At 45.7% G+C, this 12,051-nt stretch overlaps 3 protein-coding genes across 5 annotated transcripts in view; 2 read left to right on the forward strand and 1 right to left on the reverse strand.

The window, feature by feature from the left end:
• Positions 1 to 11,534, forward strand: part of LOC139055609 (high-affinity choline transporter 1-like) — a 39,917-nt gene extending 28,383 nt beyond the window's left edge. The window contains exon 10 of the mRNA XM_070533132.1: positions 10,408 to 11,534. Coding sequence (XP_070389233.1) covers positions 10,408 to 10,713 — 306 coding nt within the window. The 3' untranslated portion in view covers positions 10,714 to 11,534. The remainder of the gene's footprint in view (positions 1 to 10,407) is intronic.
• Positions 233 to 5,024, forward strand: LOC139056275 (uncharacterized). Its single transcript, XM_070534372.1, has 5 exons — positions 233 to 718; positions 1,357 to 1,472; positions 1,902 to 2,104; positions 3,454 to 3,568; positions 4,708 to 5,024. The coding sequence occupies exons 1-5, from the start codon at positions 375 to 377 to the stop codon at positions 4,902 to 4,904; spliced, it is 975 nt and encodes a 324-aa protein (XP_070390473.1). The 5' UTR covers positions 233 to 374; the 3' UTR covers positions 4,905 to 5,024.
• LOC139056274 (uncharacterized) lies at positions 5,172 to 8,141 on the reverse strand. 3 transcript variants are annotated; one of them, XM_070534369.1, is made up of 4 exons: positions 7,830 to 8,141; positions 7,090 to 7,236; positions 6,749 to 6,823; positions 5,172 to 6,484 (listed from the first exon to the last, which is right to left on the reverse strand). In XM_070534369.1, the coding sequence occupies exons 1-4, from the start codon at positions 8,029 to 8,031 to the stop codon at positions 5,373 to 5,375; spliced, it is 1,536 nt and encodes a 511-aa protein (XP_070390470.1). In that variant the 5' UTR covers positions 8,032 to 8,141; the 3' UTR covers positions 5,172 to 5,372. The 3 variants fall into 3 exon arrangements, with proteins under 3 accessions (XP_070390470.1, XP_070390471.1, XP_070390472.1); XM_070534370.1 differs by having other exon boundaries at positions 7,090 to 7,247; positions 7,830 to 7,995; XM_070534371.1 differs by lacking the exon at positions 7,090 to 7,236 and having other exon boundaries at positions 7,830 to 8,139.
• Positions 11,535 to 12,051: the final 517 nt, after the last annotated feature.

The raw sequence follows: 12,051 nt of genomic DNA on the forward strand, positions 1-12,051 counted from the left end.
AGCCGTTTAAAGGGGCTTTAGAGCCGTTATCGTGCTGGCGGCCCCTGGCGGGCTGGAAAGAAATTACCGCCGTTGAGAGCGCGCCGGAGTGGCCGGAGCCGCCTGCCCGGGCGCTGCATTTTTTTTTTTTCGCTGCGGCTTCTACGACGCGCCGCATGGCGCCGCCACTGTATGCGGCCCCGTCGGCGCATACAACAATCCGCCTTTTGCGATGCATTGTGGCGCCACTGTGCGGTGGCCACGAGAAACGATTTGGCAGGCGTCGCTCTCGCCGCGACAGACAGCCGCCGCACGCGAGACACGTGTGCAAGCAAGCAGCGTGTGAGTGAAAACTGCAACAACGTGTGCGCACAGTTTGTCGCCGTCCGCTAGCCATGGAGCCCGCTGGTGACTGCTTTGTACCTGGAGGTTTCTTCAGCGTGACGAACGGCTGGAAAAAGCGCTTCGGTAACGTCAAAATACCCACGGAAGCGCAGCTCGAAAAACACATGGTGTCGAGCGGAGCGCGCTTCGCGCGACAGCAAATGAAAGGAACGATGTTCCAAGAAGAAGGATACGTGCGCAACGTCATGTACAACGACGTGTCAGCAGAATCCACGTGCGGACTTTTGCGTAGTATCTGCCTACCGTCAATGAAAGGCGGCTATTACATCGTGCACGCCGCGATTTCCAAGGCGTCGGGCTCCATCCTGGCTGGTCATTGCCTCTGCCCCGCAGGGTGAGCAAGCTTTCTATTCTACATCTGGAGCGCGACCTGCATGAACCGCGTGCTGGACATTTAAGTCTGATGGGTTAAATTTTGGAATTCATAACTATACCGGCCCTGCCGTTTTGGGCTAGCTGTTTGCTTATATAAAGGTACGGTTGCTTAAATGTTGAAAAAATACACATACTGTAAATGAAGAAAGCGGGGAGTTCTTGTTTTTGCGCATTTGCATGTATACCGATCGACACGGTCGTGCAGCATACCAATTTGCACTTGTCTGCGACCGTACACAGCCTTGGATTGCCGGTATCACACAGTACACTATTTAGAGGCATATAACGAGAATGACTTCCAAGTTTGGCTGTTTACTGTAAAACCGCTAGTTGTACCTAACTTCGTGCCGGCATAGCTGTCTGACAAGCCGCATCGCATCGTTCAATGATGCTGTTAATGTGTGCACATGGTGTTACAAGGCCAACGCGCGAGTGGTGGTGTGCGGCTCATGTCTGAGATTGGCGCATGTATTTCACGTTGAGTGACGTGAACTTAAACCCGTTCTTTCGAATTCATAAACACTTGATCCCATCTTTTCCTTGATGAATACCTGTTGAGCATGAAAACTCATCTCCTCTTCCATTTTATTCTTGCAGCCTGAGCGGCACATGCCAACATTTTGTTGGGTTAATCCTTCATGCCATTCACTTGGCGCAAAAGGATGCGGCAACGTGCACGGAAGTTCCATGTGCTTGGATTGTTCCTGCCCAAGGTAAGAATGCTACTACTTAGCAAGCATTAGTTAACATAGGAGGCGGCAAAAGTGCCTAAAAAATCTGTGATCACACTTCCGGCCCCTTTCTGCAAACGGTTCTTTGTGGCACCGTGTTGACCATTTAACGTGTTGTAAAGTTTGCATTCGTGGTAGCAGCTGTTGAATATCAACTCATTCACACAGCTACATTGTTTACAGCGTACATGAGTATTGGTATGTGGACAAATATAGGCTACTGGTTTTAATTAAGAACACATATTGGTGTCGCTTCATAAATTCTTAACTACAAGACCTGCATAGAGAAAAAATAATCCCAAACTGCAACATTTAATTTTCTTACAATGGATGTGGTCGTTGGCTAAACATCACAGGAAGCACTTAAAATTTCGTTATTGTACTTGTACAAACAAAACTTTTTTTTTTCAGTCAAAAAGCATGAGCCACCTCTGCCTCTGCACGACATCAGTTTTCATACAAGGAAACATGAAGGTGCGAAAAGGCGGCGGTTTGATCCACTGCCAGGGCTCTCACCGAGTGACCCATCTCTGCTTGCTGCCGATCTCGAAAAGGTGGCAGCAAACTGCCTGCTTCTCCGTTATATGAGCAAAGAAAACTCAGGAGAATCACTTGTAAGTGCTACACTTAACTCTGTATGCTTGTGATCTGTTAAAATAAGAGTTAGCAGTGTTCCATCAGCATGTGACGACAGACAGGAACAGTTTGAGAGCCCCTTTTACTGTGCTTTTATGCGAAGTACAGTTTGCATCAGTATAACACTAATGTCAGTAGTGTTTATATACGGTGACTTTCTTTTTTATATCTCACTAAACAATCTGCAAGCTTAGCAATGATATGATGCAGCAAACCTGTGATGTAAGTCTTGGTTAATTGAGGCAACTAAACCTCTTTAAAGCCAAAGTTATTTTAAAAATTCTGGCAGAACCTATCTCGTGATGACTGAAATAATGCGAGAGCATTCATGCACATACACACTGTTAAACTGACACAAACATCTGTTCAACTTCCATTCTATAGCTTGTCTTGTCCATGACAGCAGTAAGGGACTGTGAATTCCAAAGTGTGATACATTTAAGGGCTTTCAAATGCTGTGTGCCTTTACAAATGACAAGACCTTTGACGCCTCCTGTAATACTGTAGGTATCAAGTCGGTGATGAACTCCCCAGTGCCTGCTTCATAAATTCTTATAGCCACATGTGATTCACATAATTATCATGCGAGACTGTCCAATCACCTGCAACTTATGCAGCAAAGCATGTGAGTATAGCATGCTGGGCAAGTCTTATTAAATTATCTGTACATAGTTTCCTTAGTTACGTGTATTAAGTGTCCCTTGATTTTTCATACCATGCTTTATAGCTGAATGGAATAACTTCTCTACACAGAGCTGCTGAACCTAATTTTAAAGAATTTTAAATCTTGCGTTGGCATATCTGATGTGCATTGATTACTGTTTACCTCTACGTATGGCTTGAGTTTTTTCTATCCCCTTCTGCAACATGCACATTATTGCACTTTCATATTTACATTTGCTCTTGATTTACAGCACATGTTAGCACGAGTTCATGTCACTGCATCTGAATGTTTTTTTTAATTTTCTAATGCTAGTAAGCTTGTAGTTTGCTTACTTTCAAAACTGTTCTTTGCTCACCCTGAAAGAAGGCATTTAGAGTACGAATAAATAAAATGTGAAAAATGATTCAGAAGTACAATACTGAGTTTGCTTGTTTAACAACCATGCGCAATAAGGCATGCCAGGTATGAGACCACAATCTGAACCTATTTTGTTGCGCTTCTCACCACTGGCGCAATATGATGCTGTCGAAGACCTGTTTACAAAATCCTCAAATCTTTACTATGCTGCTTCGTATATTTCAAGCTGCACTACTATTCAAGGTAGTCACTAAGCTAACATTTGCATGTTATCTGCGCTGTCTAATGTAAAGCACTATATTCCAGGATGAACACAGTCCCAGTGAAGTGGCACCAGAAGCTTCAGACACTCCACTGGTCTCAGACATTGAAGACATCCACAGTGAGACCTGTCAAAGACTCATACAAGAGAGGTTTGATGGTAAGAAAGTCCATTTCCTTGTTTATTACTTTTTTCGCAACTTTTTGTCTTGGCACGTGTCATTCTGAGGCTGTCTCATTTATATAAGAATGCCCACCTATGTCTCTGGGCATCACCTTCACAAGTATCCCACTGAGCAGCAGATAATGCAGCAGTCACTTTTAGACTTAGTGTCTTGTCATTTATTAACTTTTACAGGGCTGTCGCATAACTCGATGTGTGTGAGCACCCACAGGGTCCTCAAACATATCTGCTTCATCTATGGCATGTTTGTGAAGCACTGTGTGAATGTATAATGGATGTTCCTTTAGCATGAGTCCATCACCTGGATTCATGCACGGCATTTGTCATATATATATGTTGACTGTGTTTTAGCAGAGCATGGAATTGAAAGCATGCACATTTGTCTTGCTCTTGTTTTTAGGCATGTTTAAATACTTGCAATACTGAACCAACTCTACGATTTAGCTATGTTGACCAGCATAATTAGCGAAAAAAAAATAAAACATAATGAGCACATGCAAGTTACAAGCTGCAGAAAAATTCTTATGTCACTGTGAAAGTAAGCTGTACAATTTTGTAGGAGATTAGTATCTACCTACATTTTAATCGTTGCAATATGCAGTTGTGTCATTTGACACAACCTAAGTACTTTAGCCTCTTTGAGTAGGCCTGTAGGGGTTTCTTTGTAGGAGTAAATAAAAGCTAACCTAATGGTATTAAGTTTCTGACAAGTGATTCAACATAAAAGAAAGTAAGGCGTGCAAACACCAACAAGAGAACTAGACAACATGGCATTTACTTAGTTTGGTTCTCTTGTATCCATGTTTGCATGCGTTACTTTCTTTTAGTGCGATTCGCTACAAACTAGCTGAACTTTCTCTCATTTTAAGCTTCATTTCTAGTACACTTAGCTCCTATCTGCAGTGTTTGTGTTGTCTGGTTCTCTTGTGTCCATGTTTGCACCCCTTACTTCCTTCCACGATGAATCCCCAGCAAATAGCTCAACATTGCCATGACAAGTGATGCTTTGTTGACGTCATGCTACTTCTCATTGCTTTAATACAATGTAATGCTTGCTGTACGACTTGTAAACCGGATTCTAAACCTATAAATTAACAATACTGTTTTTTTTGCAGCTATACAGGCCCTCTCGGTGGACGGCAGAGCAGTTGTTCTCGAGTCAACGATTGGACAGGCCGCAAATCCAACCTGGCACATGGAGCGGATTGGTCGGCTAACTGCCTCAATGTTTAAAAGAATTGTGTGGTGTTTGTGTAGCTCTGCGAACATTAGTTGCATGTTTTGTGCTAACTGTTGCAGCGTTAACGAATGAGTGCTGGAGGCGGTACTTTGTTGCAGTGATGTTTGTGGTGGTGATTTGGAAGTGCGGTCCGCAATTTGTATGGGTTGCTGTGATGTGCTGTTGTTTGCCGTGCGCTCAAAAGCTTCAAACTCGGCTCGTAGCTCGGCTAAACTGTTTCGAAGTATTTTGTTTTCTATGGCAAAATGAAAAGAAATAGCATGGCCTAAGCAAATTGTGTAGCATTGGTGATAACTATAGCCGTTACGTCTATAGACATAACAAAATAAATGTGCAGTGTACATGGAAGATAACTGAAAAAGCAGTATCATTTATTTAGAGATAGAAAATACAAATTTCCTCAGAAGGTAGCACAGTACACAGCGTCGTCGTAAGTACACGTGATATAGTATGAGAGTACACTGTTGTTACACAGTCTGGTCTCTTCTGGTCATAAGCATGGTAAAGGAGGCTCATTTGAAGTAGAGATGTGCGAGCTGGCTACTTGTTCTCATTATTGATTGAAATGATTGGCTGTAGAAAATTGCACAAAAAGGCGCAAGTCCTAAAAATGCTGTCAATAATGTCGAGCATGTTGATTGGCAGTGGTTTGTCTAAAAAATGAAATTCTTTGATACGTCTTATGACTCGCTCAACATGGATCCTAGCGCCAGCTATTTTTCGGGTGGCAATCACGTCACTAGCTGACAATTGGTTCCCCATTTTAAATGGTGGCATGTGGATTTGAATAGATGGTGGAAAAACGCCCTCCAACCTAAAGCCTTTGTCGACCATCACACCGTCCCCCGCATCTAATAAACCCAGTAGGCCCGATTTTTCGACAACTTCGCTATCACTAACATGCCCACCCCACAAATCTGGCACAAATGAAACGTAGCCATCTGGTGTTACCCCAACAAGTGCTTTGAACGTGTTATAATGCTTGTACGAGGAGAAAGTATGCCTCTGTGCCTGTAGTTTTGAAGGTCTTTGGATTCTCACCTCTGTGCAATCAAGGATGACTCTAGTGTTTGAGAAGTCACTGAATGCCATTGGCATGTGCCTTTTGATCTCTGCTAATGTGGGAAACCTTGTCAATGCTGAGAGCTCTTTATCGAGAAAAATTACCCATGTACAAAAGATGCGACTAAGGCATGACTGAGAAATTCCAAAGATTCGAGCCACTTCCTTGGCACAAACACCAGTCCTGAGCCTATACAACACCATGAAAAGTTCTTCGCGCTTGGAGAGCTGTCTTTCCTTTGCTTGTGTTTTTCCTCCATCCCAATAAACCATGCGTTCTGCATGTTTTTCAATGTGCTTAAAGAGTGCTTCAAACTGTTCCTTACTTTGCAGTCCTGTATAAAACTTAAAAGACGATTTGTGAATAGTATCCACAGAAAACGTGCAGCGTTTTAGCTTTCTGCATTGCAGTTCTAGATCCCTGACTTTCCGTTGTAATACCACATTTTCAGTTAATAGGTGGTCAGTGTTCTCCTCTCTGCTTAAGGGCGTTGGCTCTAGGACCTCCTGTGGCTCAGTGAGCATTGGGGATGTTGCAAGCAGCAAGAGTGCATCAGCTGCTCCTTCCTCGTCGAATGAAGAGTCTGCACCTGCATTTGCATCAACAAATGCAATAAAGTGACGCTATTGCTTTAGACACAATTCATTGAACACTGACATTTACTCTGAGCATTCGCACTTTGTGCGGAGTGCACTACTCTAATGACCTGGTCACCTGAAAGCAAATTATGGATAATTCATATGTCGCAAACGTGCAAGACTCGCAATGAGCAACATAAGGTGAGCCTCAGAAAACATTTCCAGCTGCATAATGTGACAGTGTGCTTGCCATTAGTTCAAAAGCCACTGCTCACCCTGAACACAGGACGTGTCTGGTTCCCCATCACTGAGACCTTTGCAAGTTCCTCCTTGACCTGAAACCTCTGTACCTGTGACGTAAAGTGAGTAATAAAATAGTATGAGTACACACAAAAACGCATGACTCGGATAGGGCATGAAGTGTAGTTCTTAGGGCAAATATCACGTTTCACCACTGCATATATTCCTTTATAGTGTGCCATGTGCTTGGCGTACATACACAGGCAATGGGGAGGCCAACAGAATGTCAGTTTGCATACGTGTTTTACCCACATAAAGTATGTGTACACCTACAAAAATGCCAGAAAATGGCCAGTATGCCCGGAACCGGTGATACCTGCTGTTGGTGGAGCGCCTGTTTTCCTCTTGGAACGCGCCGCGGTACGAACATGGCGGTCGACCGCGTCCTTCTTTCTGAACTGGTCTGTATACACGAACAGCGTCGGTATGAAGTCCGGATGTCTGGGTGACAGTGAAGGTGCCCCTGGAATGTGTCTGTTACACAATAAGACGCGCCACTCGACTCCAGAAAGCGCAGCACGGGAAAATGAGCCATAGTACAAACCGTACTACATCGCTATTCGCTAAACGAACATAAGCTTTCTTCAAGAAATATTACTATACTCGGTGTCGACAAGAATGATGAAACGACAAATAGCAGCGATTGCTAACTAGCACCATCAGCTACTTAAACAGTGCACGCCGTTTCCAAATCTGCCCGGCAGTGCAGGCGCGCTTGGCTCCAACAGATAACTACGCCGACATCACGAGCACTCGCTGAACGCTTATGAAGTAGTAAAAGTGTGCACGGTGTAAAGTTGCTAAAGACGGCGCTCTAGCGGCGGCCGCACAGAGATGACAGCAAAAAAAAACAAAGTAAAGCACAACGCGGCGGCCGCACAGAGATGACGACAAAAAAGAATTTAAAAAAAAATAAAGCACCGCGTTTCACTCGGCCGGCTCGCGCGAGCAAGAGATCGTTTGTTTCGCTAGCTCAAACACATTTGCGTCTTTCTCGAGATTATTCGTATGAGTCAGTAACTACAAAAACAGAGAACTACGTATGTGGATGCATACCTGTCACAAAGTGCTTCCCGCAGAGTTGAGATGCTGCTGACGGCTGCCATGGACGCCCTTGCGCATCTTGCCGCTTCACAGCCCTAATCCAGGCTTCACGGCGCTGTCGATCTCGTTTTACCGACGGAAATCGGAAAAACCGCACTGTCCTGCTGGGACTGTCACGTGAGCTGCAGCCGTACGCGACACACGACATTGGCATCGCGCCAAATTTCGATGTCAATATGTTAGGAAGGCGTGCCGTGCGCGCGGCAGCGAGAATAGCGCAACTGAGAATCGCAGCGCCTGCCCCGGCTGTCCGCCGTCTGCTCTAGCGCCTGCCAAATCGCTTCGCTCCTCAGCCGCTAGGGCACTGCGCATGCGCAGTTCGGCGTCGCAAAAGGCGGATTGTGACCTTATCTGGTCGCCCGCGCTCGCTCGCGCTGACGGGAGTTTCACCTCCTAAATGTCTTACTCCGTGTACTCGACTATCTACCGACCAACGTCGACTATCTACACTGCTGCATCTCTCGCCCTGCTGGTATTCTGGACGGAGAGAAGACAACGCCCCCTTCAAGCCTGTTATAAAAGCCCAGCCTGCCGACGCATGCTTCACACTTCGGGCAGCAGCGGCAGCAACAATCGTGAAGCGCCTGACCATCGTCTTTGCTTTACAAGTAACCAACTGTCCCGCTGCCGCTGCTGCCCTAGCTTGGGTTCAATATGAGTACTGTGCCGACGGATACTTGTCTTACATGTTTTGAGGATTTTTCTGATGATCAAGATTTCGTGACATATGGAGAATGTCGTCAGCCCTACCACCTTGGTAAAGGCGCAGCCATTAGCGAGCGAGTATACAAAGCAAAAAAATGAAGCAGATAAGAAAAGATTAAAATGGCCCAACATGCCCTTCACTTTCGTCTCGTAGTGGGCAAACGTTCGTGCTCCCACCTGCTTTGGGTAAAAAAACCTTCTGAAATCAAGAAGAATTTGGCTGCACTTACTGTCAAGCTGGATGGTCTGACATCATTACGCGAGTCCGTAACAAGCATTGAAAAATCTGTTACGTATATTTCTGAGACATACGACACACTACTAACGACTTCTGAGAGACATGATGGAGATATTGAAAGGCTACGCACTAAACTCGAAAGCACTGAAAAAGATCAATACGAGCCAAAGAAAGAGCTAAACGATCTACAACAATATAGCAGGAGACAGAACATGGAAATCCATGGCTTGCCCTTTGAGGAAAAAGAAATCTTGCTAAATAATATAAATGATCTTGCGGTGACGCTCGATCAACCCTGCCCATCAGACTCCGATATTGCAGGCCTGCATCGTCTCCCGTCATGCTAAAAGAAGGTACCTGTGGCATTGATTAGGTGTTCTAGGCGGGCTCTTAAAGATGCGTGGCTTGCAAAACGCACAGCCCTCAAAGAACAGGATGACAAGATACAGTTTATTGATAATTTGACTGCCACTAACAATAAACTTCGATGGCTAGCTAAAACGAAAGCTTGCGAGCAGAACTACTTTTGTGTGGTCGACAGAGGGAAAGATTTTTGTGAGGAAGGAGAGCGGCACTCCAGCAATAAGGATAGCTTCAGAGGAGGACCTAAGCAAGATAGTATAGGCATCGGAAATTTGCAACCTTGCTAAATCTCTCTTCGGAATGATGGCTTACTATAACCCTGATCTTTTCAATCATATTGTTCAATGCCTTCGCTTATCCTCCTCAAGAGGTCCTCTCCCTGTATCACCTAAATGTACGCAGTTTGAAGCACAAGGTCGAAGAAAAAAAAATATTAAAAATGGAAAATAAAATAGAATAAATATAGCTTTAGAAATAATGGATCGAGGTGAAGTAAAGTCAAGGTGAAAGAAATGCGACGTAGTTACTCGATGTATTTTATGTCCTGCTACAAATCACTCATGCCGAGGTACTCTTTTCTGAAGTCTTGAGTTCCTAAAAACGAGATCATTAGGGCAACTTCGTAAGGTATTGACGTTTTATTATTATTATTATTATTATTATTATTATTATTATTATTATTATTATTATTATTATTATTATTATTATTATTATTATTATTATTATTACGAAGGCTCAGGAGCAACTCGACATTGCTATTCATACTCGACTTAGCTATCAATATTTGCCACTCGGGTATAAGCCGTGAAAATGTGCACTGAGCATTGGTTCTCAGATGAAGCGTTTGTCCCATATGTCCCTGCGGATTTCTTTGAAACCGCTCGCGGAGTCCACAGGGCCCGCGAACCATGTATAGCTTACGAAAAACTATATGTTTGCAGAGGTGCTCTGGTGCGTTCTTTGCTGGAGTAGACACACATATAGGCAAGCGAACAGACGTATTTGTTTAGATTAAGAGAGATTAACACCGCATTGGGGTAGTCGTCTACGTCTGGGTGCAGACAGACGTAGCCTCGTCCCCAGTGCCCTGTACAAAGGATTCTCGTAGTTGTTACATGCGGCACATCACGGGATGTCGGTCGAGCTGTCCATGAGAATTGCACGTTGCATGACATACTATGTATGAGAAAAGGCCGTAGGCACCGAATACCCGAAACCGTGCAGGAAGTCGCCGAGTACGAGCAGACCATCAAGACAGGTGCGGAGTGCGCCAGGTCGGAGCTGACCAATAGGAACGAGCGCTCGCAGATGCCTGCTGAGGGGTCGCGCGCGACGAACGTGGCCGTGTCCGAAATGACCGGCAAGAGCCAGAGAACGACGGGCTTGAACGGACGGCGCAAGTCTAAGGCTGCTGCGGTTTCCATAAGGTCGCCCGAGACGACCAACAGGGGTGGCCACGTCGGCAAGCAGCGGCAACTCCACGCCAAGAAGGGCAGCAACGAAACGCAGATGACCGTCAAGGACGCCTGAGATATCCGGCTCCTCTCGGAGGGGGCGGCGTGGCAGCAGGCTCCCGCACAAATAGTGCCGGTGGGGGAGCGAACGAGCGGGCGCGGTTTCTTCCTGGACTATACGGTTCCTCGATGCCAGCGCGGTAGCACACCCCCTGTCCTGGACCGGGACCATGCTGCGCCGCCTGCACCGCAGTACCAAGGACGGTCGCACCCGGTCCTGGGGCGAAATCGTGCTTAACCGCACCATGGCATCAGGACCAAGGAAGGCCTCGCTCGCCGTTGAGCTTCGCCGTCTTCTTCTTAATATGTGTTTGTGTGTGTGAGAAGCCGGATGCGTGTGTGTTGTGCCGGGTAACCGGGATAGTAAATGGACAGCGCGTTCATAGCGAAGACACTGGCGATGTGCTTGCCACAAGTGCGGATGACAATGGCAGTGGTTCGGCGAACCAAAGTGCGGTCGCCAGGCACATTCGCCTTGTGGAAACGTTAGTTCAGCGAGAACTCCCATACGTCTGGGACGTCGACGACTGCCTGGGTGGGACGCTTTCTTCCAGCACGCATCCGGTGGCGCAAGCTTAGCCTCCAAGATCGCACATGCGCATCTCTGAACCCACGGTACAAGCTACCAGGGAGGCAATTTGCCCTTTGTGCTGACTTGCTTGGCTAAGGGGAAGAATGGGCCGCGTGACTGGAAGCCAGGACGTCCATCCATAGAGCTAAATTAGCTGTCAAATTAGCATGCTGAACTGTGCAGGTGTCTACAGACACGGGATAGCCAAACGCTTTGCCTGCTCTATACTTGGTCAATGTTAATAATTGCGCGTTATTTGAAATGAATACCTAAACGAAAAGTTCAGTCTTATAGTTACTACTTAACCTCCGCTTAAAGCATGGTCCCAATTGGGGCGCCTGAGAAACATCAGCTCGGTTATGCACAAGTTTTTTATTCAGACATTGGAAAATCACTTTGCCATGCACAGGAGACTGGTCCAACGCAGAAAAAGCAATGGGTATCTGGCGACTCTTCTATACATTTTTCATATATTAGAATGGAGTGCGCAGTCACAATCATCGGGGCAAATGTAGTTGCACAAACGTATTATCGCTAATTAATCCCCTCTGACTACCGTCATTGCGCAAATGCTTCCCATTGCAAACGTACTGCAACGGCATGTGCGAGAATCCTCAAAAGTGGAGTTTAGGGAAGCGCCAATTGTCGCCCGCAGAAAGGAGCTGCTGGCACTCTATTGCTTGTAGGCTTAGGCGTACGTGTAATGCGCCGCAATATACGTTTCTTCTTCTTTCTCCCGCGAACCACAAATGGACAACGTAAGACGCGGCTACACATTTTTAC

This window comes from Dermacentor albipictus, chromosome 2 (genome assembly GCF_038994185.2).
Source record: "Dermacentor albipictus isolate Rhodes 1998 colony chromosome 2, USDA_Dalb.pri_finalv2, whole genome shotgun sequence".
Classification (NCBI taxonomy): Eukaryota; Metazoa; Arthropoda; class Arachnida; order Ixodida; family Ixodidae; genus Dermacentor; species Dermacentor albipictus.

Excerpts from the sequence above, each read along its gene's own strand:
- LOC139056274 (XM_070534369.1), bottom strand. The coding sequence starts at position 8,031 with ATGCCAATGTCGTGTGTCGCGTACGGCTGCAGCTCACGTGACAGTCCC. Across the intron at positions 7,237-7,829 it reads CGGGAAGCACTTTGTGACAG|GGGCACCTTCACTGTCACCC; the intron begins GTATGCATCCAC and ends GACACATTCCAG. Across the intron at positions 6,485-6,748 it reads AGACACGTCCTGTGTTCAGG|GTGCAGACTCTTCATTCGAC; the intron begins GTGAGCAGTGGC and ends ATGCAAATGCAG.
- LOC139056275 (XM_070534372.1), top strand. The coding sequence starts at position 375 with ATGGAGCCCGCTGGTGACTGCTTTGTACCTGGAGGTTTCTTCAGCGTG. Across the intron at positions 719-1,356 it reads CATTGCCTCTGCCCCGCAGG|CCTGAGCGGCACATGCCAAC; the intron begins GTGAGCAAGCTT and ends TTATTCTTGCAG. Across the intron at positions 1,473-1,901 it reads TTGGATTGTTCCTGCCCAAG|TCAAAAAGCATGAGCCACCT; the intron begins GTAAGAATGCTA and ends TTTTTTTTTCAG.